Here is a 26,860-nt window from a genome sequence, read left to right as displayed (position 1 = left end):
TTTTTTATATTACAAACTCTGTTTTTCGTATTCAAGTATAATTCATGCTGGAACTCTGTCGTAGGCTACGAGATTGCTTCAGGTAGACTTTTTAATTTTCAGAATTCTACGACATTAAAAGTCGGCATATATTATATTTTATTAAAATATAAATAATTAATTGTTTTTACAGGTTGAGTCTCACGGCGTACATGGTCATCTTTACCGTGGCTTTTACTACTACGTTATTTGTCTCAGGGTAGTTTTATGTTCAACCTTTGGTAAGTTTAATAATTATATACCGTGTTTTATATTCAACCTTTAAATAATAATAATAATGTGTTATTATTGTTTGTTTCAGCACAAAAGTAACAACAGAGAGGTTGTAGGTGGAGTTTTCGCCGCGACTGCGTTCTTCATGTTTACTTTAGCACAGATACTTCCAAAGTGAGCGTATATCATGTTTATAGAGAGATAGTTTCACGTAATTTGTTAATTTATCAATAATTTTAATATAATTCGTTTTATGTTGATTTTATTAAAAGAAAAGAGTTGAGAATCTTCATTGAGTTTACGATTATGAGTTTACACCAAGATTCACAATTTCACATCGCATAATTCGTTTAAAGTGCAACATAGATAAGCCGTAAGCTTAGAGAGATTGTTACATACACTCGGGTGCACCGTACACCATGAGTATTTTGTTCTCATTTTAATAATTGTTTTCATTTAATCATCAAAAGCAAAAACTAAATTTGGGTTAGTTGCGTGTACGGTGTACCCGGGTGTATATAACAAATTAATGTAAACTTATAATCTTCTACTTCTTCCGTTTCTTTTACTTGCAAAACTTCTCTTTTCACATTTACGGCTCATTAATGAACATGAAACAATTAATGAGCTAAGAAAATAATTTCCTTATTATATGGTTTTGAGCCTAAGGCGGCTAATTTAAGTGAATCGAGAGAGTTTAATCTCAATGCTCAACCAGTAGGATTGAAGGTTTTAATAGGTTCGTGCCCATATAGTGTTCATTTTCTTAACTATGTTAAAGGATATATATCAAACCCTAATGTTAATGGTGGAAATATTTAAAGAGGTGACCTAGGTTTTCTAATTGCAATGGACTTAGCAGTTGCAGCTGGATCTTATGGAGCAACATTGTTAAATCAGAAAGGTGAAATTTAGGACTGTGTATACTATCTCACCATGCTAGTATCGTTGGTCGAGATAAAAAAGTTATTGGTTTTGAGGAGGGGTTATTAAATATTCTAAAACATCAATAGATGTTGTGAAACATCTTGATTGGATTTGTTATTTACATGGAATTGTAAATTACAATGGGATACAGGAAAAACTTGGTGCATTATTACAAAAATTTGAGAGCATAAGAAAGAATTCTGAGAGTAAGAAAGCGTCATCTTCACAAGTCAAAGATTAAGGTGAGAAAAGGGAAAAAAAACATTGCTTATGAAACATAATTCAAAAAAGTCAGGTATTATAATATACACTAGCTATAGTATATATGACATGAGTGAATATTATAGAAGTTTCCCCTGTCTAAAGGGGGTGCATTGATTGGTTTGGGAAAAGGCTCGGTGGCAGGTGCAGGAGTTTGTTCTAGAGGATGATCATTTGATCTTTGGTCTAAATCTCACACTTAGGTTTGATTATTTACAGAACATTAGAACTATATGTTATCTTTAATGTTATACTATAAGGAAAGAGAAGGAAGATAGGGAGGGGTAGAAGTGTGGGAGTTTAGGTTGGTATAGGGAATATTGGAAGGGGTGCAACTGTGAGCGTTTATCATGTTCAAAGCTTTATTTTATTTTATTTTGTTTAATGCCAAGTACTTTTTGGTGATTTTATGAACTGATATTGTTGTGTTTTTTATTTCTTCCAAGTATATACTATCTTTTTGTTAAATTCATTACTACTTTACTTCTCGTAGGGATGGTGCGAGTGGGAACAATGTCTCGATCCAACTTGAGGACTACAAAGAATGTTGCCAAGCATAAAAAATTTTGTGCTCATGTTCTGTGAATAAGGTGATTCTTAATTGGTACTATTATTACTATAACTCATTTATAAGTGCCAGAATTGATTTCACTCTTGAGCCCTATGGATTATTTTTATTAAGTCTGTGAACTTTGGTGAAGCCTTCAACTTGTGCCTTCTCAAGTTAAGAATTACTTGTAGTCATCTAATTTAATGATTTTTTTTTTTAAATTACCATTAATTTGAGGAAATGAAAAGATGGTTGGTTATGAAGCCACTTTAAAGGACTCTTTGTTTTTGTACAATGGTATTTGATGTAGGATCGTTTTGCACCAATAATGAAGGGCATCTATGAGGAAAACGACTATCAGGCTCTCAAGCTTCGAATGGCAATGCTTGAGGAGGAAAAAAGGAGTGTGAAAGCTAAGATAGAGGCATATCTTGCTAGTGCTTGTTCGCAGAGTAAAACACCTGATCAACATACTAATAGATTTAAGAAGGAAGCGCACAGCATTTCGGCGGGGCAACACAAGCTCAGTATGGTTTTTTTTTTCTTTTTATTCCATATCTTGTCAGAATTTCAATTATATGTTCTTTAAAATGATGAATTGTATGAATTTATGTTTCTCTAGGTAAACCGTTGAATTAGGGTTTCTTCGCTGTGTAATACTTTTATGCGATTTGTTTTTTGTTTGCTTGCTAATTTGTTATGTTTGTTAAATGTTTAGTATCATACACATATACATAAATTTCGTTTAAACATGGAGTATAATTTTTGTTGTGTTTTTTTGATGATAGCACAAATTTTGAAGTTAATTAGTTATATGTTTTGGCAAAACTTACTTGTTTGATTGGAATTATGTGATGTGAAATTGTGAATATTGTACGTTACTATGGTTAGAAATGGAAGCTTTTGACCTCCTTTGTCCGCCACTCTATCTCCTATATCAACTCTATATGCATGCCTTGTGTAATTTTACCACATGAACCACACCTAGGGGTCTTGGATATCACCAATATTCACTTGATCTACATCATCTTTGTGTTGAGGGTCCTTTTTAAACAATTATGCATTGGTAATGTTGAATTTTAAGCTGATGGTTTTTGGATTTTTGGTGAGAATGCAGCTTTTGTTATGTTGGTTGATAGACTACACATAAGCAGGTGTTGTAGATTCTGGTGGAGGAGTTCTGGAGTAAACATAACACCCTAGAAATTCCCTTCCTTTAAAATACTTGTTTTTCTCTTTTTAAAATACGAAATAGGAAATACCTAAGGCATTACCGCTAGAGCTGTCAATTCAGGTATACGGGTCGGGTTTGGGTCGGGTAAATGTGGGTCAGGTCAACTCGGGTCGGGTCAATTCGGGTTAATGTCGTAACCTATGCGGGTCGGGTTTGGGTTGGGTCATACTTGAGTCGGGTCATGTCGGGTCATACATCTTATTGGGTTTGGGTCGGGTTTAGGTCGGGTTAGTAACAGGTCAGGTTACATTCGGGTTGGGTGAATAATAGGTCGGGTTTAATTCGGGTTTTCACGGGTTAAAACGGGTTAGGGTCATTCTCGGGTTCGAGTCGGGTTCGGTTCAAGTTAATAATTCGCGGGTTATAATCAGGTCGGGTCATTCTCGGGTTTGAGTCGGGTTCGGTTCACTACAAGAAAAAGGGTAGATTCCGACGGACATCTTCTGACGGATACAAAATTCCGTCGGAAATCCTATATATTCCGGCGGATTTATATTCCGTCGGAAATTTCCGACGGAATTTCTACGGACTAAAAATCTGTCGGAATAAATAGGTATTTTGACGGAATATTCCGTCGGAAATTTAATGTTTCGACGGAAATAAAATCCGTCGGAAACTTCCTACGGATTATTCCGTCGATACATTTTAAAATCCGTTGGAAATTTCCGACGGAACATTCCGTCGGAAAGGTAAATTTCCGACGGAATTATGATTTAAAAAAAAAAAAAAAACAAAAAACTGAATATAAAAAAAAAAAAAAAACCGGGACCCCAAACCTTATTTTCCTCCTCTTTCCTCTTTCCTCTTTCCTCTTTCCTCCTTCCTCCGCCATTTTCTTCTTCTCTCTGAGAACTCCTCTCCTCCTTCTCACTTTTCTTCTCCTTCTCACTTCTCCTCTCTTCTCCTTCTCCTTCTCACACCAACAACAAAACCACCAACATCACCACCGCCTACAATGCCACCACCGCAACAACCACCAACATCAACCGCAATAATCGGCCACCTTCCAACAACACCACTGCGCGAGGTTGTCAAGGTCTCCACAACAACAACACCACCGAAATAACGGCCGCCGTCGCGAGCATATGAAGGTTTTTTTTGTAGATCTAGTTTTAGTTAAGGTTAAATTGTAGATCTTGTTTTGTTTTTTGAACATTTATGATTATAGTTAATTATTTTTGTAATTGTAATATTAGTTTACATATTTATTGGAAATTTGTAATTATCATAGTGAATTGTCTTTTTTTTTTGGAGAAATTCTGATAATATTTCTTGTGGTTTAGATATTTTTTGTGGTAATTTTTCTTTTTTTTTTTGGTTACGTTGGTGTGGGTACGGTGTTAGGTGGGTACGGGCGGTTGGTGTGGACGGTTGGTGGGGTGGTGGGTGAGCTAGGACGTATGGGTGGTGGGTGGGGTTGTGGGTGAGGACGTATGGGTGGTGGGTTTCGGTGGTGTTGCGTGGTGCGTGAGGGTGGTTAGGGGGCAGGGGGTAGGGGGCAGGGGGTGGGCTGGTGGTGTGTGGGGATGTAGGCTGGTGGCGCTGGGTGTGGGTGGGGTGGTCTGGGCAGGTGGGGTGGGGTGGGGGTGGTCTGTTTTTTTTTTTAAATTTTTTTTATTAACTTTCCCGACGGAATTTTCCATCGGAATATTCCTTTTCAACGGAAAATTCCGTCGGAATGTACCTCTTCCGACGGAAAATTCCGTCGGAAACCTACCCACCTCCGACGAAAATTTCCGTCGAAAATTTGCGACGGAATTTCAAATAAAGTCAAAAACAGCGCCGACAGAATTAGATCCGTCGGAAGACCGCCTTCCGACGGAATTTCCGCCGGAAGAGGTCGAATTTCCGACATGGGCTGTTACGACAGACCAACTCCGACGGAATTCCGTCGGAAAGCCTGATTCCGACGGAATTTCCTGTGATTCCGACGGAAAAATTCCGTCGGAATCCAGCTGTTTTTTTCTAGTGGTTCAAGTCAATAATTTGTGGGTTATAATTAGGTCGGGTCATTCTCAAGTTCAAGTTGGGTTCGAATCAAATCAATAATTTGCGGGTTACAATCAGGTCGGGTTTTTTCCAAGTCAGGTTATGTTCGGGTTCAAGTCGGGTTTGGTTCAAGTAAATAATTTGCGGGTTATAATCAAGTCGGGTCATTTTCGGGTTCGGGTCTCAAATATTGGGTTGATTTGGGTTTCGGATTGATTTCAAGTCGGGTCATTTTAGGTTCGGTACATTTTTTGGGTCAGTTTGTTAATAGTTCATGTAATGACGTTCACGTTTAATCATTATTAATTCCAGTAAGATAGGTTTAGTTTAGATTTTTAGAAGATAAGTTCAAACCCTATTCTAATCTATTCACATTGATTCCACTCATTTTAGGGATAACAATTTCAGATATTCGAGATGACATGTTCAAATAAGTTTAGATAAAATACAATAAGTTCACATAAATTTGATTAAAATAGGTTTAGTTTATATAATTAAAAATACAATTTAATTTTTCTAAACTTATTTTATTTGAAATCATCTAAACTTGTTTATTTTTCATAGGTTCAGAGTTCACGTTTTTTTTTTAATGGAATTCTTTTTTGAAACATTTGAATGTCATTATTTAAAACATTTAAATAAGATTAAATAGACAAATGAATAATAAAATTAGAAAAATAAAAGACCAATAAAAGCCTTTTAACAACTCTAGATCAGGTCACCACTTTCTCGAGTCCAAACAAGTCAAGTCATGATCGGTGGTAAATTATTCGGGTCAGATTATCATCGGGTCATTGTCATATACTCATGCTCACATGCAATCATTATCACGTTCAATTCAATCATCATTCGAAATTAATATTATTATTTTTTTATCTAAATTTATAAATTTTTTATAAAATAAAAGATGAAACAAACAAGCCTAAAGTCAAATAGTATTCGTAAACCGTAATTGACTACATTTAGAATGCACATGCACCTACAAAGTAGTAGTATTCGTAACCGTAATTGCTTAATTGAAATATAGAATGAACTTGCACCTAAAATGTAGTAGCATTCGTAAATCATAATTACTAAATTTAAATAAAAAATGCACATGCATCCAAAAAGTGGTAGTATTCATAAAAAGTAGTAGTATCCAAAAAGTAGTAGTAGAATTAGTAATAGGTCGGGTAAAATTCGGGTCAGGTTAGTAACAGGTCGAGTTAAATTCGGGTCGGTTTAGTAACAAGTCGGGTTAAATTCGGGTCGGGTAAGTAATAGATCGGGTTAAATTCGGGTCGGGTTAGTAATAGGTCGGGTTGGGTTAGTAACAAGTCGGCTTAAATTCGGGTTTTGACAGGTTAAAACGGGTTTGGGTCAATCTCGGTACAGATCGGGTTCGGTTCAGGTCAATAATTTACGGGTCATATTCGGATCGGGTAATCTCTAGGTTGGTTTTCATACCAATGCTTTTACAGGTTGTGTTAGTAGTGTGTTACTACTGTGATGTCCAACTACCCTAACCAAATTACTGGTATGTATACATGTTTATTATGATAGGTAGAAATTGCATGATTTTTGCGTTACTTGATGTTGAAAGTTCATGGTTTTTGTTTAATTTAAGTTTTTGCTGCTTTCATCTTCTGGATCTTACGGTATTATAGTCTTAAATCATTTAATCTTTACTAAAGAGACAGTTATACTATGGATTTGCTGAAAATTGTGCCGGAATAATATTGACTCATTGACTTACATTTATTATTTGTAGGATAGTGAGTATAATTCCGTTTCTTTGAGCTGTTTTTGTTTGGAATGTTTAATATGAAGAGGTAAACTTTAATTGTAAGTATCCTTTATAATAAAAGTATGGGTGAGATATTCTTAAATTAGTTTCGACGTGTGATTCAAAATATGAACTTTTACTATGATTCTTTGCTTAGATATGTGCTTTATAATTGGGTAAAAGATACTTGTAATTAGAAAAAAAAAAAAAAAAAAAAAAAAAAGGAAAAAAAAAGGTAGAGAAACAGAGTGTGATTAATTGGTTACAGTTGACATATCTTGACTCATATAGTATAAGCTATAAAATTAAATGCTTGTTGTTACTTTTTTTTTCTTAAATAAATAAATAAATGCTGTTTGTTATTTATTTTACTTGTATTTTTTTTTCATACTTTAAATTTAGAATAAATGCTACTTGAAATGGTGAGGTGTTGTAGGTTTAAGTGAGTTAACTCAATATTTTTGCTCTGGACTAGTAGATTTAGAATTTTTATTTTTTTATTTTTTTGACTAGTAGATATACAAACCAATAGAGTTTTTTTTTTTATTATTATTATTTTTATTTTATTTTAAGGAACATACCAACAGAGTATGACTATGGGCCGTTACTGTTAACTTAGTGAAGTATAACTTGAGGTTCAGGTTTAATGCGTAATAATTCATTCAGGTTCAAAGCATAATTAGTTGTGGTTGATGTAACAGTTGAAGTTGAGGTTTGACTGACTTTGGGGTTCTATAGAGCTGTGAATTGGCAGCTACCAATTTTGACTAGACTTGATGGAAATGTTTTATGAGGACTTTAGACATTGATGCTTTGCAACTTGCAGTTGTTTTGTTTCTCCTAGAGACTAAAAATAATTTTCCTAAACTTTGTGCATATCCTCGGTATTGTTTGGTTGCAAACGTAAAATCGGGGATTTGAAAATGTTAGGTTTTTCTCCTACTAGTACAAGTTCTAGTACTACAATATGTGTAAATAAAATAGAAATTACAATGTATAATTATAATCAATTACACACACAAACCAAGCACTAACAAGTTTAGTAAGAAAATTACAGAAAAATTACAAACTAAACTACAAGTATGAAAGAAAATAACTTGCCTTGCTCCAAGCCCGTAAAACGATCAAGAACATGAGAATGTATATGACCACGTAAGTCTTCAATACTTGATACTCGTCTAAGGCGTGAATACACTTTTCTAAAGTGATTATTTCCCCCATAACAGTGCTTGGGTTGAAATCGGAAAGTCACTTTGAGATACAATAGATGACACTACGATCTTAGCACTAAAAATGGTAATTAGATGATTAAACTCTCAAAAATAGACTTAATTGATAGAGATTTCAAGGAAGAGATTGCAAGTTTCTTCAAAAAAAAAATGTAGAGAAGAGAGAAACCGGAGAGGAGGGAAAAAATTGTATATCCTTTCTTCTTTTTAATTTCACAATAAAAATAACGACAAAACAGCAAAACTGAAGGGCCGTGGGCGCGGAGATGACGAATTGAATTTCATCCTTTTAAATCTGGAGAAGGCTGGCCGCGCCCTTGGAGAGGGCTCTCCCAAGTCACCCACAGGCGCGGCTTTTCGAGGCTTCCTAGCTGCAGCCTCTCCCTTCCCAACTAGGAGAGGGCTCTCCCCAGAGATACACTCTAAATTACTAACAGAAAATTAATAGGAATTGATAAGAAGGGTAGTTATTTTGTTAAAATAAATAAAAGAGAGAATTGTGAATTCATGAGAATTTTAACTTCCCACAAAACATGAAAAGTAAATTACCAAGGCTCATTTTCTTTAAAAAAAAAAATTACCAAGGTTCTTTAATAAGCCCAAATTGGCAAATTCATAGAAATTTCAATTTCCAATATTACCAACTGAACACATTTAGGAAATTACTAGGAATTTCATTAAGAAACTAACTTCCATAAAATACTACGGAGTAGTTTTTACAGGAATTTAATTCTCGTATCGATCAAACAATACTCTATTGTTCCAAGCATACATCTAATCAAAGATTTAAGGGAGTGTAATCACACTCCACTTCTCTCTTAATTAAATCGACTAATAACAATTTTAAGTATGTTGTTGTCTATCTAGTTGGTAAGGGGTAGATTTTAGGATTTTAATTTAGGTTAGAATAGCAATTACATAGTTCCCTAAAAAAACAATTACATATTTACATCGTTTGGTTTTAAATAAGTGTTGTAAACAGAGTTTATTTATTTATTTTCTTTAAATAATACTCCCTCCGTTTCATAATATTAGTCCCATATACTATTTTGGGCGTTTCAAAAAGCTCTACCCATATATATTGAATATGTTCCAATTTTAACTTAATTTTTTTTGGAATTAATTGGTTGTGGATTGATGACATGGCTCTAAGTAAGGAAATCTCTATCTTGAATTATGCATTATGGCTTATGTTTTCCCAAAAAAAATCAAAAAACTTAAATAAGGTAAATTAATTATGAAATATTTTGTACTTTAATGTTAATTTCCAAATATTCTTCTTTTCTTATTTTATGTGATTGATTCCATATGTGACTAACATTATGAAACGGAGGGAGTAATTAGTGATGAAAGAAGTTTGTGAATAACTAAGTAAATAGAGGTTTAATGAAGATACAAAGTATATTTTAATATTCTCGTGTTATGTAGGTCAATCATAATATAGTTCGTGGTGTTTCATTTCATGATAAAACTAAAGACGGAGTGACAATAGACACTAATAATTTTTACCAATGCTCGGACGTTTTACCAAAGTGAGCCCAATTTGGTAAATATTTACCAAAGTAGACGCGTGGCAAAAGTATTTACCAAACTAAGCTTCTAGGGTAAAACGCTGTCTCGGTCAGCGTTTTATCCTGGAATATTTTTTTAAAAAAATTCAGTAGGTAAAACGCTGTCCCAGACAGCGTTTTACCTTGTGTTTAATTTTTTTTTAAATTCGTAGTTTATTATAGGTAAAAGGAGGGAAAAAAAAATTAAAACAAGGTAGCACATAAGACGCTGACCCAGGCAGCGTCTTATACCGTTTAATGAAACGCTGTCTGGGACAGCGTTTCATGCGTGAATAGAAACGCTGTCCCAGACAGCGTTTCATTCTCGTATAACATACGCAGCAGCAGCAGAAACAGAACACAACAACAACAACAAAAACGCACTCCACTCCCTCCTCCCTCTCACACTAAACCACCAAACCGTCACCGGTGCTGTCGCCGCCCCCACCGCCACCTTGCCGCCGCCACCTTGCCGCCGTTGATAGTGCTGCTGCCGCCACCTTGCTGCTGCCTTGCTTTCTCTCACACTCTTCCACTCAATTTCTTGGTAAAACCCTAAACTCAATCTTGTGTAATTGCTCTAAGTTGTGGTGAATTCATGTCAATTTTATGAAATTGTTGCTAATTATTAATGGAAATGTGGTACATTGTTGATAATTGTTGATGGTGATGTGGTACATTGTTGATGAAATTGTTCATGACATTGGTGAAGTTGTTGATGGTGAAAATGTTGAAATTGTTAATGGTTGAAATTGGTGAGAAGAGATGAAATTGTTGAAATTATTGAAATAGTTTAGGTTGAAATTGTTCATAAAATTGTTGAATGTGTTCATGAAATTGTTGAAAGTGTTCATGCAATTGTTGAAATTGTTGAAATTTTTGAAAGTGGTGAAGTTGTTGATGGTGAAGTTGTTATTGGTGAGAAGAGTCTTAGTTAATTATTGATAATATATCTATCAATTTATATTAGTGTAATGTTTGCAAGTTTAGTTTGTTAGTAATCGTTTTGCATTTCAACCTAAACTAAGAGTTTATAAATGGAGTTAGTGCTTAGTTTGTGGGCAACCTGTTTTACCTCGCTCTAGATTTCAATAACCCTAAAATGTGTTTTGGTTATGTAGAATGTGGCTGCACAAAATGTAGTTTTGTTATGCCGGTGGGGAGGTGAAATTCTGTTTGATGGACCCCGTGTCGAGTATAGTGGGGGAAATATGGAACCAGTAACACTTGAACCGAATATGACTATGAATGATTTGATGAACGAGGTTCATAGTAGTATTGGTTCAGACCCGAGGACCGCGACCGAGGACCAGGTAATAATTTAAAGATACTTGTAATCATTTTTGTAATGTGAATACTGTCTGAGACTAACCTTTTCTTGATATTACTGTTGTTGTGTTATTGCAGATGACATGGGATCCGTATGTACCTGACTTGGTAGATTCCATGCCTGCACATCTGCTGGACCATCAGGCGGAGTGGCGCGCCAGGGTCCCCCTGATCTGTTTTGAGGTCGTGGAGAGTCACCTACCCGACCGAGTCCTGAGGCAGTTTGGACTACGCCAGCCCATCCCCCAGCAGTGTGACACGAGCGTACGCCTTCACGGCGTTGACCGTCGGGGAAAGGGGGAGACCAGCTGGTTACTGGAGCATTGGCGTTACGTTGAGCTGTGGACGCAACGCCTTGAGTTTGTCGTTGGAGGTGCCCCGATGGAGGGCGTTGTGGATCCCACCGATCCATACATGGTGTGGTACAGGCGTATTACACGGCGTTTCATCAACCCCAGTTACACACCACCCTCGACACATTACCACCCAGCATATGACGTCATTCACGGATATGTGAGTTTCTTTTATTCTACTTATTTTTATCAATTTTTAATTTCTATATCATACAACTTACTGATCGATGATTACTGCAGGCTGCGGATATGGCTGCGATGGTTGATGCACTGTCAATCAGCCTCGTAGACGGACCCACCAGACCCCAGGTCCAGCGGGTACGCGATATGGGCGTGACTACCTTACAGAGATATGGTCACGGCTATCTCGTCACCCAGCGGGACGACCATGATGGGCGCTCGGTCCATTCACAGTTCGAGCTCGGCCAGAGTAGCTGTGGAGGTGATCTTACGTCACCCATAAACGCAGAGGACTACGTCTTCCACAGTTCTGCGCCGACCCCTACCCAAGAGGGTCCATCGTCTAGCCAGCTTACTACCCCACCGCCCCGAGACCCGTTTACCACCATTACCCATTACAGGCGGCGGCGTGTCAGACGGAGGGCCGACACAGAGACAGAACCTTTACCCAGAATAAATGAGTCGGGATAGTATTAGGTCATTTACTTCCTGTAGCCCGATTTTGTAGAATGATGTAAATAACACTTATATTATTAATATAATGAATGTTTTTTTAATGAATCTGTGTGATGTAAAGTTTAATTTCCTTATTTGTCTAAATCGGACTTTGGTGGTTCACGGTGGTTGTAGTGCTGTTGGGGGTGTCGACAGTGGCGGGAGGTGGTGGTTGGTGGAGGTCGACGGTGGTGGGACGGTAGGGGTTGGTGGTGGTGGTGATTGCAGTGTTGCAGGGGTTGTTGGAGTGTTTTCAACGGCATAAGGGTGGTCGAAAGTGGCGGGAGGTGGTGGTTGCTGGTGGTCGACGGCAGGGGTTGCTGGTGGTGGTTGAGGGTGCTGGCTGTATGAAGGCTGGGGGTGCTGCAGGTTGCTGGAGCATGTTGGTGGTGGTTGCTGCTGGTTGCTGCTGGTCTGCTGTCTCCAGCAGAAAAACGCTGTCTGGGACAGCGCTTTAGGTTTCAACATAAAGCGCTGTCTCAGACAGCGTTTTACGTTCAACAAAAAAAATGAACATAAAACGCTGTCTCGGGCAGCGTTTTATGTTCAATTTGAATTCTTATTTTTTTAAAGGTAAAACGCTGTCTGGGACAGCGTTTTACCTACTGAATTTTTTAAAAAAAATATTCCAGGATAAAACGCTGACCGAGACAGCGTTTTACCCTAGAAGCTTAGTTTGGTAAATACTTTTGCCACGCGTCTACTTTGGTAAATATTTACCAAACTGGGCTCACTTTGGTAAAACGTCCCCAATGCTCACTGTGCACATGTATTAAAACAATAGTTTAATCAACATTAAACGCGTATGCCTCACAATCGGAAAAAATGGTGAGACAAAAACATGATGTACAAACTAAAAATCATAGCGTATATGACCATATAGTTCAAATCCAAATACTGGTATAAAGTAATTGAACATACAATTCAAATCTAAATAATACTTTGTATATAGGACTAAATAATACTTTTGTTCACTATATAATCTAGCAGCCAACACTAGTATCCATTCTATCCAACAAATAATGCTTGCAAGCCAAAACATAAAAATTTAAAAAAATAAATAAAATAAAATATAGTGTTCCTTGTACATATTTCATTATTGAAGGGAATTACTTAGTGTACTATTTATATGATACATAATTGTCTGTTATAAATCTTGATCATATAGTAGATCGGGTGTATAATAGAATAACTTGATACATTATTTGATTGGAATCCTCTTATACGTGTGGTAGCAAGGGATTGTTCTATGGCTAAAGATGCTAGAATCTTAATAATAATTATTCACCAAATTCAACAAATTAATAATTTTGGATTGGGACTTATTCTGATTAGAAAAGAATATAGGGATTGATGGGATATCAATCAACTTAGCCAAAATGATGATCTAAGTTTTAGAAGCTAACACGTTATCATGATTTATGACATGAAATGAGACTCTTACCCGCACCAAAATAAATAAATAAATTGATTAATAGGCAATGAGTTTTTAACAGAAAATCATTATAGTACCTTTTCTGGTTAATGCTATTTCATTAACAGACAACAGTAGTTTGATAAGAATTAAATCATTGTTACTATAATAAATCATTTATATCATTCTGTTACATGTCACAGAAATTCATGTCTAATTCTAAGGTGGTGCTCCATCACAAAAGCCTTTACCTGTCTATCATTTTAAGCATGAATTAGACTCTACATTTCATCCTTTAATTTGGATGCTTACAGAATGATAAAAGTCATCTTTATACATATGTTCATGTAACAAAATTAGAAGGTAAAGGGTGGTAAGCCTTCAAAATCGCAGGTTCAAATCTCATCTCATCTCAGGAGATAGGCGGGTGTGGGGATAGCCGTATAAGTTATGTTTGTTACGGTTTAACCCTTATGCTGTGTACATGTTCCAGAAATAATCCCTAACCCAAAGTTATTATAGGTTATGTTTCTGTGATCAGTAACAGAGCTAATTTAGAGTTAAATCTTGCATTTTGTCAATTTTTCGAAAAACAATATCAAAAACTTCACAGTTAAGCAAAAGGTAGGGCATATAGAACTTTTTACCACTTTCAGAAAGTCTGAATTTATTTTCATCCATTCTTTGATCACTCATGTTTTCCCGATATCATGCTTTTTCATGACAAAAAAAAAAAAAAAAAAAAAAAAAAGGTGTTCACACCCTCAAAAATCAACAAGTGCATAACTAGTCATTAGTCAAAGTACTCTGTATACTACAATTTTCTAAGAATAAGGCGTTTTGGTCACCCTGAGAAGTACTCAACAACCCACTAGTTGGACACTTGGACTGTTAGTGCTGAGTCTTATTTTCAAAATTGGCAATATTCAACTCCAAGTGAATAATTGACGAGAAAATGCAAGATTGGTTTTATACTCTATCAATCACAACGACGTTCCAATATGGAATATAGTTGAAAGGATCTAGAGAGGATCAAATCTCTTGAATATCTCTCAGTAAACGAATTCAAATGTATGACATCAAATTAACTACGATACATTAGTTTATCAAAATTCGGGCAGGGTTAAACCTAAAACAAAGAGACACATTTGCTGCAACAGAAGATTAAATTCTAATGGAAAAGCTAGTCTTGGTCACTCAGACAATCTTCTATATGAGTCTTATTTTCAGAATTGGCAATATTCAACTCCGAGTGAATAATTGACGAGAAAATGCAGGATTGGTTTTATATTGGCTCATTTTCTTTGAAAAAAAAATTAACAAGGTTCTTTAATAACCCAAATTTATAGAAATTTCAATTTCGTATATTACCAACTGAACACATTTAGGAAATTCCTAGGAATTTCATTAAGAATTTAACTTCCATTAAATACTAATTTTTATAGGAATTTAATTCTCATATCGATCAAACAGTACTCCATTGTTTCAATTATTACTAAACGGAAGAGTAGTTTGAAAATTGGTACTAGCAAACAGGAAGTCAATGGAGTATAGGGTCTTTGGCCTATTACTTAGTGGGGTCCAGAAAAGCTGTGATGCATTTATAAATCTATGTGGTCATTAGCTCTTCTTATTAACCACAATTAATTATTTGCGGTTGAGGTTCACGTTCAAGTTGATAGTTGTGATAATTTCTTCATGGAATCTTAAAGCTGCAACTACTGTCTACTGAGTAGTATTTTTCTTCTCTCTTTGTTCCTTTATTTCCCAGTTTATATTTCTGTAATTTGAAATTAAAATTAAAAGAGGTGGTTTTTGGTGTTCTTGCTGAAGCTAAGGAAATGTTAACTGTCGGAGAAGTAGATTCTGAAGGTCACTTGGAATTGTGGGAGGATCCAGAGGCATGGATTAAAAATAACCCTGCTTCTCGTCTAGCCTTGGTTACAAGCTTAGACTTGAATTTTTATTTGAGGGATGATGTGGAAGAGATAGGAGAATTCATAGGTGAGTTCACACAGCTCATCTGCCTGAAATTCGTGTTGGGTAAATCCCTAAAGTCACTTCCTATGAGCATTGCAAATCTATCCAATTTGACATTTTTAGCTCTCTCTCACTGTAATTCCCTTGTTGAATTGCCGGCAAATATAGGGCAGTTGGTGAGCCTTACCCATCTCGAACTTCAATTTTGCAAGAACATAAAGTCACTTCCTATGAGCATTGCTAATCTATCCAATTTGACATTTTTATCTCTCTTTTTCTGTGATTCCCTTGTTGAATTGCCGGCAAATATAGGGCAGTTGGTGAGCCTTACCCATCTCAAACTTTTTTATTGCAATAGCATAAAGTCACTTCCTATGAGCATTGCAAATCTATCCAAGTTGACATCTTTATCTCTCTGTGCCTGTTATTTCCTTGTTGAATTGCCGGCAAATATAGGGCAGTTGGTGAGCCTTACCCATCTCGAGCTTAGCTGTTCCGGGAACATAAAGTCACTTCCTATGAGCATTGCAAATCTATCCAATTTGATATTTTTAAATCTCTCTCACTGTAATTCCCTTGTTGAATTGCCGGAAAATATAGGGCAGTTGGTGAGCCTTACCCATCTCGAACTTGGATTTTGCAAGAACATAAAGTCACTTCCTATGAGCATTGCAAATCTATCCAATTTGACATCCTTAAATCTCGAAAGCTGTGATTTCCTCACGGAGTTACCTTCAAATCTAGGACAAATGAAGAGTCTTTCTCATCTGGAGCTTCATGACTGCAACAATATCAAGTCCCTACCTGATAGCATGAAAGATTTATGCAGCTTGGATACTTTATTCATCGAAGAATGTTATTCCCTCACACAATTGCCAATCAAACTGAAGTACTTGAGAGTCACTGTCTGTAGCTGCTCTGATGAATCGTTAGCAAATTGGAAGGATCCATGCAGCCTACAACACCTCTCCATTTCAGGTTGCGAAAGGCATGGCGATTATATTATAATCTTTGCCCTTTTGAATCAATTTGTCAACCTTCAGGTTCTCTCTCTTCATGATCATATAGAGTTTGTTGAATGGCCGGCAAATTTGGATGGGTTGGCCCAATTATGTCTTCTTGAAATTCAACAATCCGATATCAAGTGTCTTCCTTGGAGCATCACGAAGCTACGCAAACTCCAACATCTAATGTTGCCCGAAGATTTTAGACTCGAAACGTTGCCATTTGAATTGAATAATTCGGTCATCATTTCCGTTAAAAAAAGGCATGTTCGCAAATCCTGGGAGGAACTTAAAACAGAGATAGGAGAATTGCCTAATCCTTTTGGTGGAGGTAAGTATTACATTGCCAATGCTTTTACTTTTACAGTTTTACTCCAAATTTGTTTGTTCTGGTTGACGTGGTAGTTATACTATGTAATAATCAAGCTTATCTCTTCTCTCCCCCTCCTACAATGGCAGAAATAGGAAATGATGATCCCTCTTTCATGTCTCCTCCTGGTTATCTCCGATTGGAGGATGATGATGATGATGATGATGATGCAGCTCAAAATCCCTCTATCATGTCTCCTCCTGGTTATCTCCGATTGGAGGAGGATGATGATCCTTCGCAATGGATTATTAACAACAGAAATTTACTCATGTTGGTTCGCTTTTTGGACTTGGAAATTTTTGAGGAGTTAACAGATTCCATAATGCAATTCAGTGAGCTCACCCACCTCTATCTCTACATCAATGATCATATTTGCCTCCCGGATAACTACTTTGTCACATTCACAAGGCTTACACATCTCTCCCTCCACTTTTCTAAGTTTGGAATTGCGGAGTCCGTTATTCACAGCTTGAGCAAGCTATCCAATTTACAAACACTACATCTGCGTTCGCTTAAAAGTGAATTACCAGAAAATTTTAATATGCCTGTCAGCCTCAAACATCTCTCTTTATCACATTGCAATATGAGGCCACTTTATGATAGCTTGGAAAAGTTAACTAACTTAAGGAGTCTGGATCTCAATTCCTGTTATTGTTGCGAGTCATTGCCACCATGTATGTATATTCACAAACTCAGGCTTGTGGATTGCTGCTTCAATTCACTTGACTCACTTCCTATTGGCCTACATCACCTGGAAATCTTATTTTTCAAATATGACCTGAGTTGTATCTTTGAAAAATGTTGGAATAAGTTGGTCAAACTGGAGACTCTCTCCATTACATGTTCTGAAATGGAGTTCTTTCCTGAAGATATAGCAAGACTCCACAACTTGCAAAAATTACAACTCAAAGACTGTATCAGCCTCAGAAAACTACCATCAAATCTACATGAGTTAGTCAATTTGCATACTCTTGATATCAGTGTTACCAGAATCAAGATCCTTCCTTCTAGTTTTGTGAAGCTGCGCAATCTACAACACTTAATCCTCCCCAAGTGTTTTAACTTTGAAAGCTTGCCAAGGAGTCTAAAGCAAGTGCTCAACATTGATGACACGGAAGAAGCATACTACAAGAGCAATGACTACGATGCTTCCCTTTACCAAGCCTCAGCCTCCGATGAAAGCAAAGATGAAGTAACAAAACCAATTGTTGTTCCTGGAGGTAATTAAATGTTGCCAGTACTTCATATGTTATAACTTATGTTGCATTTTTTTTTTATCATCATTGATGACACGGATGATGCATACTTCACACATATGAATAACTCTCGTATCAAAATGTCAACAGAGAGCTGCAATGAAGACGATTGTCTTGTGCCAACAGTAGAAATTCATGAAACTGTCCCTGATGAGCAGACATCAGCAGATCTTTTCAACAGTATAAGTATAGGCTCTATTGAGCACAGCACAACAGAACAAGGTGGTATTTCACAGATTTATAAAGGTATGTGTGCTTCCAACACTCTTAATGATAGTGGTAAACCCTGCATGTAACAAGTTTGAAATCATCAGAAGTTATAAAGCCTGCTTAGGTTGAAAATTTTACGTTTTTTGTGCAAGCAGATTCTCATTTTAATGTCAGTAAAGATCCGATTGATGAGAATATACAGCATACTGCTTTGTATTCACAAAATCAGTTCAATCCTTTGGGAAATGGCGGATTTATGAAAAACAGGCCCGGAGCTGATTTTTTTGGTGTGAACAATCAACATGTTATAAATGATGAACAATTTGACAGCATGACTTTGGAAAATGAACATGAAATTGCTTCAATTTGTCAGAATATATCTTCATGGGATGGAAATAGTATTGTTGGTGGCTGGAACAACCATCATGCTTTAGATTTGGGACATAACAACAACTCTCAGAGTTATCATGGATTTGCTAATGTTATTAGACAAGAGAAAGAAATTACTCCGGGGGCAATCCTGGAACCGTTGCCTAGATTTGTCAATGCTGCAGAGAAACATGATGGTTAGTTTGCCTAGATTTGTTAGATGCTTCATGCTTAGTTACTTTCTGAGTTTTCCAACCTTGTTTGTTTAATGATTCAAGTTCTTTTATCTGGTTAGTGCACTCTTGCTTACCTTCACCTAGAAAGTTAATGAAGACAATGGGAAATTTAGGTTGTTGAGTATTGTGATCCTAGTTATGTTAGAACTTTTGTTTACTTTTCAAACACAGCTTTATGAATTTCAAACTGTTAATAGTACTGTACTTTGTTATTTGTTATTACCATGCTGTGTCTAAGTTGACAGCTTAAGATTTTTTTTTGCAGAATATAATTCGCCCAAGGAAATGGCGGACAATATAAATGTCGTTCATCCATGGCTGAACTATCACTGTAGGATGCAGTTCCCTCCTAGAGATCTAATGAAGGTTGAGCACCTAAAAATATCACTCTGCAAATGCTCAAAAGAACTGCTTGCGAATTTGAAAGAGTCAATGAACCTACTGCACCTTGCCATTAAGGATTGCTCTCAGCATCATGTCAAAAGGTTTCCCACAAATTTTAATGAGTTAGCAAATCTTAAGACACTTTCTATTCGGTGTATCCACATCGAGTCCCTTCCTAGCTTCGCAGGACTTTGCAGCCTATTAAAATTACACATTGGAGGAGTCAGCCCTTCAGCCCCATGCCTTGAAAAGTTACCTGCAAATTTGGATAATTTGGACAAATTATTGGTTGTTGACATTCGTGATACCAAAATCAAGTGTCTTCCTTGGAGCATCAAGAATCTTCAGAAGTTGCGATTTCTAAACTTGCCGCTGGATTTCAGACTCGAAACATTGTCATGTCAATTGATTGAGTCTGTCGTAATTACTGTAGACTGTATGCACATTCGAAAAACCTGGAAAGAACTCAAAACTGAGATGGGGCTATTATCATTTCGTGGTGTTGGAGGTAAGTGTTTCAAACATTACTTATATCTATGACAATTTTATGTTGTCAATTATTATTCTCTTCTTAAAATCCCTTTGTGCTAATTTACAGTACATAAGTTACTAATATGCCAAAGTATACAAACAGGAAAGGTTAAAGTCTGATTATATATTTATCTTTTTATTTATTTTTTAGCAAATTCTCCTGGATTGCAATTTTTGTATGTTTTGCTTTAGATCCTCTATTTAATTAATTATGCTGCTGCTTCTTAGTCATCCTCCTAATTTGAAAATGGCAGTTGATGAAGTTCATAATTTTTCAACTATATCTTCTTCTGGTTATCTCCCATTGAAGGAGGATCCCGGGCTATGGATTATGAAAAACTATGATTTATGTGTGTCGGTACGTAGCTTGGAGTTAGAATTGCCGGTTTATTTGCCGAAGATAGGAGATTCCATAGGGGAGCTGCCTAAGCTCACCTACCTCTATATCTCTGGTAATATTAACCTCGACTTGAAGCACCTCTCTGGCGTAAGCAAGACGCTTAGACATCTTTCTCTTCAGCATTGTAACATTGAGTTCCTTTCTACTAGCCTCAGAAAGCTATCCAACTTGGAGTTTCTATGCCTAGATTTAGGGGACACAAACTTGCCATCAAATTTGGATCTGTTGGTCAACCTTAAACACCTTTCTCTACGTCATGGCAGTAAACATTCTAATATTAATAGCCTGGCTAGGTTGTCCAACTTGAAAGCTTTGGATCTCTTTCAATGTGATTTCGAATCATTACCTGCAAATTTGAAACTTGCTGAACTTAAGCTTTCTGGTTCCATCATCAAATCACTTCCTACAAGTCTTCATCGCTTGGAAATCTTGCACGACAAAGGAAGATGCGAAAGAACAAAATGTGATGTAGCCTCATTAAATTTGAAACAGTTAATCAATATTGAGAAACTTTCGGTTACATGCTACTCCATAAAGTTGCTTCCCAGCATAGAAAGACTGCAAAACCTGCAAGAATTGCAACTTAAAGATTGTTCCAGCCTTGAAGCATTGCCGAATGATCTGGGTAAATTGGTCAAGTTGTGCACTCTGGATATTAGTGGTACAAGAATCAAGTCACTTCCCGATAGCATCACAAAGCTATCCAATTTGGAGCACTTGATCCTTCCAAAATGTTTCCAACAGGACAGCTCTCTTAAGTATCCTAATAAAGGGTTCATTAATGTTACTATTGATGATATAGTAGAACTGTATTTCAATGACATGAGTTATGATGATGATGGTTATGAAACCTCAATGGAAACCAGCAATGAAGGCAATGGGACCGATCTAGATTCCATAGAGGGACATAATGAAGCAATTTCAAAAGAACTGGAAGAGGGTTCAATTAATGTGCAAACATCACCACACAAAGTACATGTTATTCCAATTCTTGAAGGTACGTACGTGCTATTTAGTCCCCTGATGTAGTTGCATACATCACCATTTTTTATATTGCAATTTCTTTATCTCTAATGAGAAATCCCCTGATCAAGTTGTAAGTGCTTGTGTGCTTCTACTCTTCTGGTAATAGCAGGGTTCTCTTGATTGTTCTAGTAAGCAATTTTATTTCTCTGTGCAAACAGATTTTTGTTCTAGTAGGAGTGAAACTCCAAATCCAGAAGGTGAGAGCATCCCTGCTATACGAAATGATCAAAATGACATTACAACTATGCTAATTGAGCAAGATAATGGTGAGAACAGTCATCATGATTTAGAAAATGGGCAGAAACAGGTCCCTCAACACAATATGGTGGAGAGAAATAAAAGAACTGAAATTTCTGCAGAGAAGCTACAACAATGCTGGTCCGAAAACCCGATGTCACTTCAAGAAACTGCAGAAAAAATATTTGGAGGTATCATGATCGCATTGTGTTTGTATTAGAATTGTTAATTATCTCAGACCTGCATTTACATACTCTTGCTAAAATCTGTTTATTCATTGAAGTTTTAATTTCTATTGATGCCACTGATATGTCAAAAGGAATAACAATGCTGTATTCAATGCGAAACTTCAATTGAGAACTTTTTCCTAGAGCAAAATTATAAAAACATTGAGTAATTTTTTCCATGTGCGGAGTAACAGAAATTTTCATCATGGACACTAAGCAATTTTTTTGTATTTTTTTTTTTTGGTTGACAAAAATGGACACTAAGCAAATTTAGATGTTCATTATGTGATTTGATCCCTGCCTTTTAATAATTTCATCTCTACTTGCATTTAGCGGAAAGGCTCACTATAACATCTAGTAAAGTTTTTTGTGTTGTACTAGTCAAAAATTTTGGTTTCTATGTGTAAACAGATCTCAGTTATAACAAAGGGGAGACTTCAAATCCAAGTGGTGAGAGTAGCCATGCTATTCAAAACACTATAACTACAGCAACTGAACAAGGGATTGCACTTGTATATGTCACAAAAGAAATTGATTGTGGAGAGATCAATCATCATGCTTTAGAAAGTGAGCAGAATCGTATCCCTCAAAGTAATTATGTGGTTAAGATGAAAGAAAATAATATCACTCTAGAGAAGCTACAATCATTCTGGTCCAATCACACAAAGCTAGAAGACGCAGCAGAACAACTTAGAGGTATGTTTCCTTTTCTAAATCAAATGTCGTTGAGGTGTTAGTGATTTGAAAACTTTTATTGTTGTTTTGTTTTCAATATAAATATTAATCCCTCCATCTCGCAATTTATGCAAGGACTTGCTTTCACCTGATGTCAAATATAAATGATGCACGTTTTAATTTTGGCTTTTCTAAATGATTAATCATACTTGACTTCAATTTGCAGTATCGAGGTCTACATTGAAACGAAGAATAAAAAAATTGGGTGTCAAGTGGCCAAGAAAAGGAAAAAAACTACAGCCTGATGCAAAGAAGAGGAAACACAACAATAAAGCACCATTTGAAAGTGATTGCTCACAACAGAATTTGGTGAACCTTGGTAGTTTAGCAGCTCACGCGGAAAATGTGGAGTGTATAATGGGATCAGACCTGCATACGTTGCCAAATCATGTATCCTCCAACTCTAATGTTGTTATCAGAGGGAACTTAATGGAAACCATAGATAGTCATCAAGGCGCCGAAGTGCATTTGAATGGTGCAAATGAGCGTACACTATCAGATGCTCTGCCACAAAATGAGAAATCAAGCAACTTTATTGTGAAGGCCTATTATAATGATGATATAGTAAGATTTGATTTCTCATTGAGTAAAAGTATTGACCAGCTCAAAGAAGAAATTGCCAACAAACTAGAACTAGAGGTTAACACATTCAAAATAAAGTATAAAGATGAAGAGAAAGAAAAGGTAACAGTGACCGACATCTCTGACTTAGAGCATGCCTTAAATCTTTCAAGATCATCTAATAATAGCAGTGTTGTTAGATTGTTCATATTTCCGAAAACATGATATCTTGTTTTATAATATTAGTTTTGCATATGTATATACTCTCAATTTCTAGCAGATGGTGAGACAATTTACATCCTAACTCTAATTCCGTATTAGACTGATAATGTGCTTCCATCCATTTGAGTGATTTAAGTGCAACACTCCAAAGTTGACCCAAGTATTGTAGAGATGTTTGTGATTGTTATGAACAAAAAATTGTCGTGATGTAACTCAATAACTTAACTACGGCTCTATTGAATAAGTTGACCTAAATTTTGTGAATCAATATTAAAAAAAAAAAAAAAAGGTACATCTTCAAACTTATCTTCCTAAACTAACAAATGGAAATTATAAACTACTCAAAATTTAGCTAGCCAAATTTTATTCTCAATCTTTATTAATGAATTTACACATCACTAAATAAATAAGGAAAAATTGCTTCAAATAATACGACCTTTAGCCCGTCCGCTAAAAACAAGTCCACCTTTTGATTATCCCAGAATAATACCACCTTTTGGTGGTGTCCGCTTTAGACAAGTCATGACCTGTTGTTGACTTGATTAATAGGTATATGGGCTACGTGTCAATTGTTTAATTGGGTTAAAAAAAATTAATTTGCTTTTTTTATTTAATATTTTATTTTTTAATAGGTAATAATATTGATTATTATTATTATTATTATTATTATTATTATTATTATTATTATTATTATTATTATTATTATTATTATTATTTTGTGGGAAGGGGGAAGGGAGTTCGGTGGTCAGCCACCGCAGCAGCAGCCCACAACGCCAGCCAGAACATTTCCGGCTGACGCACGAGTCCACGACGCCGCCATCCAGAAGGTGGTGGTCGCAGCCAGGCCAAAAACCCACCACGACCATTTCCACAACTACAACAATAACAGCAGCGGCATGAACAACACCAAAACCACCACGCAACTCTCCACCACCAACCAGTTGCACCTCCGAAATCACCAAACATCGCAACTCTCCACCACCAACAAGTCGCCACCCACACAGCCCCACAAATCGCAGCAATTCGCACCCCAGTGCCACCCTTAAACTCCCTAAACACCGCGAAACCCTCGCCACCACCCAAAACACCAACCACCACAAACCCTCAACACCAGACCTACTAACCACAACAGCGACAACACTCACAAACCCCGACTCTCCCTCGCAACCAGCAGCGCCGCATCTCCTCCACCTTCACCACCGAAATCACCATCCCCTAGTTTCGGTTAGGGCGGTTTCGGGGCTGGGTTTTGGAAAGGGGGGTTTTCAAATCAATTTGGGGGTTTTGTGGGTGAATTGCTAGGCTCCGAAGAACTTGTTGCTAATTGGTGGTGCTGCGACGGCCGTTGGTGGTTGCGGTTAGGCTCTGCTGGCCGGAGCTTGCTGCTGCGTTGCGTGGTGTGTTGAGTGGTGGGGGAGCGGTGGTAAGGGAGGAGGGTGATGGGTGGCAGGGGCAGGAGGAGGTCAGGGGGAAGGAGGAGGGCCTGATTTTTTTTTTGTTTTTTTTTTTTAATTATTAATAAAATCATAATTAAAGATGTTATTAAGATTAATTAGATTGTTAAATGAATTTATTAAAAAGAAAAAAAAAAACGGTTACTCAGGTTGTAGGTAAAATAACCTGTTTAAAGCGGACACCCCCTAAAGGTGGTATTATTCTGGGATAATCAAAAGGTGGACTTGTTTTTAACGGACGGGCTAAAGGTCGTATTATTTAAAGCAATTTTTCCAATAAATAAATGATTATCACAAAGTACATAACTACATACAAAGTATTTCATAAGTAGAAGTTATAGAACAACTCAATGCACTAATAACTAGTACGGAGTATCACCTTTTAATTCCCAAAACATCTACTCGTATTTAGTACTCTACTTGTATTATTTTGCTAGAATTGATAAAAATTATACGGAATGTATTGTACAAGTATTAATCACCTACTCCGTACGTCATATAAGATCTTGTTTCATTCACCTTATTTTTGTTGAATTGAAATTATTTATACTAAACTAAAATTGATTTTACTGATTCTCTATTATATATATATTTTTTAAATTATTTATTTTTACTAAATTGAACATATTTAAACTAGATATTAAATTCTTAAGGTGAAGTAAACGTAACCTTAACGGTTAGCTTTACAAAATTCCTAGTCGTAGATATTAAAGCCTAAACTTGTAAGTTGTTCTAAATTCAAAATTTATGGTCAACAATTAAAGCTGGGCATGGGACGTGCCAGCCTGCGGGCGGCACGGCGCGACACGCTGGTCGCTCGGCATGCCATGGGTCGTGTTGTGTACAAGCCAACCAGCTAGAAAATAGGCACGGCACGACACGTGCCCACCGTGCTGGCCCGATTTTTGGCACATGGCGGCCCTTGGCACGACTAAGGCATTTATCAAAGACACACAACGGAAAACTATTTTCATCAAAACAAACCAAGTTCAAAAGTCAAACCAAAGAGAGTAAATTCAAACCAAAGTCAAACCAAGACAAACCTACAACTTGGAACCATTGTAGGCTCTTTCAAAACCAAACGAATATTTAAAACCAATGTTTTAGTCTCGTCAAACAATAATAATAATCCAATAATCAATAATAAACACATATTCGAAATAGAAGTAGAATAAGATTCGCTCTTCGCTCAAACCCCAACATGAATATGCTGCATCACCTGAAAAGGTTCTCTTTAATCTGCCCCTACTACTCACCATAAGAAATGGGTCGTCGTAGGGAGATAAAGACAAAGCCAAACACACACACAAACACAACAATCAGCAATGCTGAGTACATAAGCGTAAAAGAAAACACATTAACATAAACACAACCTAGCACCATTTAACTTACCTTTCGCCTTGAGTTCAACACACAACCAATAGCCATAAACACAAGACCATTTATTTATTTTGATTACGCATCGAACAGGTTTCCCCCTAAACCTACCCCATTAAAAGGGTACTAATACGGGAGATAACCGTGTCAGTATAAAAAGAACCACTAGTAAGTGGCGGAATTCCTACGCATATAAAAAGGAAAGTACAATGTCCTGTACTCCCACTAAAAGTTATGGTTATATATAAAACCTCATAACTCCCCTCATATGTTCATACTCAAGGTATATACGTTCCAAGAGTTTTGGTGCGTAACCTCTTTCACTTTACGTTATTTACATATTTTGGACTTGGTGATGTCTCATAACCAATATAATAATCAACCAACATGAATCATTCAAGCAATCAAACATTTCAATTTAATTCTTGAATACTTAGTGACCACATTTAATTTAATGTTGAACCCTTTTTAAACTATCTCGGTGTAGAAACACCTTAAGCGCATAAAGCACCACAAATTCTATCCCTCGGTATATAAAACACCTTAAGTGAACATAGGCATCGGAATATAATTTAATCCTTGTGTACTTAGACACTTAAATAGCTCAATTCCCCATGCTTAAATCATCAATAAAAATTATATGAACCATAATAATATTCCCTTTCAATGTTCCAAACTCAATTAAACATTTATATGATTAAACATGCTCTTAATTATGCCAATGATAAAAGTGTAGTCCATATTCAATATTCA

At 36.4% G+C, this 26,860-nt stretch overlaps 1 protein-coding gene across 2 annotated transcripts; it reads left to right on the top strand.

The window, feature by feature from the left end:
* Positions 1–15,187: 15,187 nt before the first annotated feature.
* Positions 15,188–23,350, top strand: LOC110712140. Of its 2 annotated transcripts, XM_021890567.1 has the most exons (9): positions 15,188–16,843; positions 16,972–18,102; positions 18,229–18,384; positions 18,504–18,914; positions 19,219–19,845; positions 20,123–21,265; positions 21,453–21,722; positions 22,170–22,454; positions 22,660–23,350. In XM_021890567.1, the coding sequence occupies exons 1-9, from the start codon at positions 15,370–15,372 to the stop codon at positions 23,277–23,279; spliced, it is 6,117 nt and encodes a 2,038-aa protein (XP_021746259.1). In that variant the 5' UTR covers positions 15,188–15,369; the 3' UTR covers positions 23,280–23,350. The 2 variants fall into 2 exon arrangements, with proteins under 2 accessions (XP_021746259.1, XP_021746260.1); XM_021890568.1 differs by lacking the exon at positions 18,504–18,914.
* The last annotated feature ends 3,510 nt before the right edge of the window (positions 23,351–26,860 follow it).

The sequence above is a fragment of the Chenopodium quinoa genome, unplaced genomic scaffold (genome assembly GCF_001683475.1).
Source record: "Chenopodium quinoa cultivar QQ74 unplaced genomic scaffold, ASM168347v1, whole genome shotgun sequence".
NCBI lineage: Eukaryota > Viridiplantae > Streptophyta > Magnoliopsida > Caryophyllales > Amaranthaceae > Chenopodium > Chenopodium quinoa.
Note: the sequence above shows the minus strand (reverse complement) of the source record. Positions and strands in the feature narration are given on the sequence as shown.

Excerpts from the sequence above, each read along its gene's own strand:
- LOC110712140 (XM_021890567.1), top strand. The coding sequence starts at position 15,370 with ATGTTAACTGTCGGAGAAGTAGATTCTGAAGGTCACTTGGAATTGTGG. Across the intron at positions 21,266-21,452 it reads TGTTATTCCAATTCTTGAAG|ATTTTTGTTCTAGTAGGAGT; the intron begins GTACGTACGTGC and ends CTGTGCAAACAG. Across the intron at positions 22,455-22,659 it reads CGCAGCAGAACAACTTAGAG|TATCGAGGTCTACATTGAAA; the intron begins GTATGTTTCCTT and ends TTCAATTTGCAG.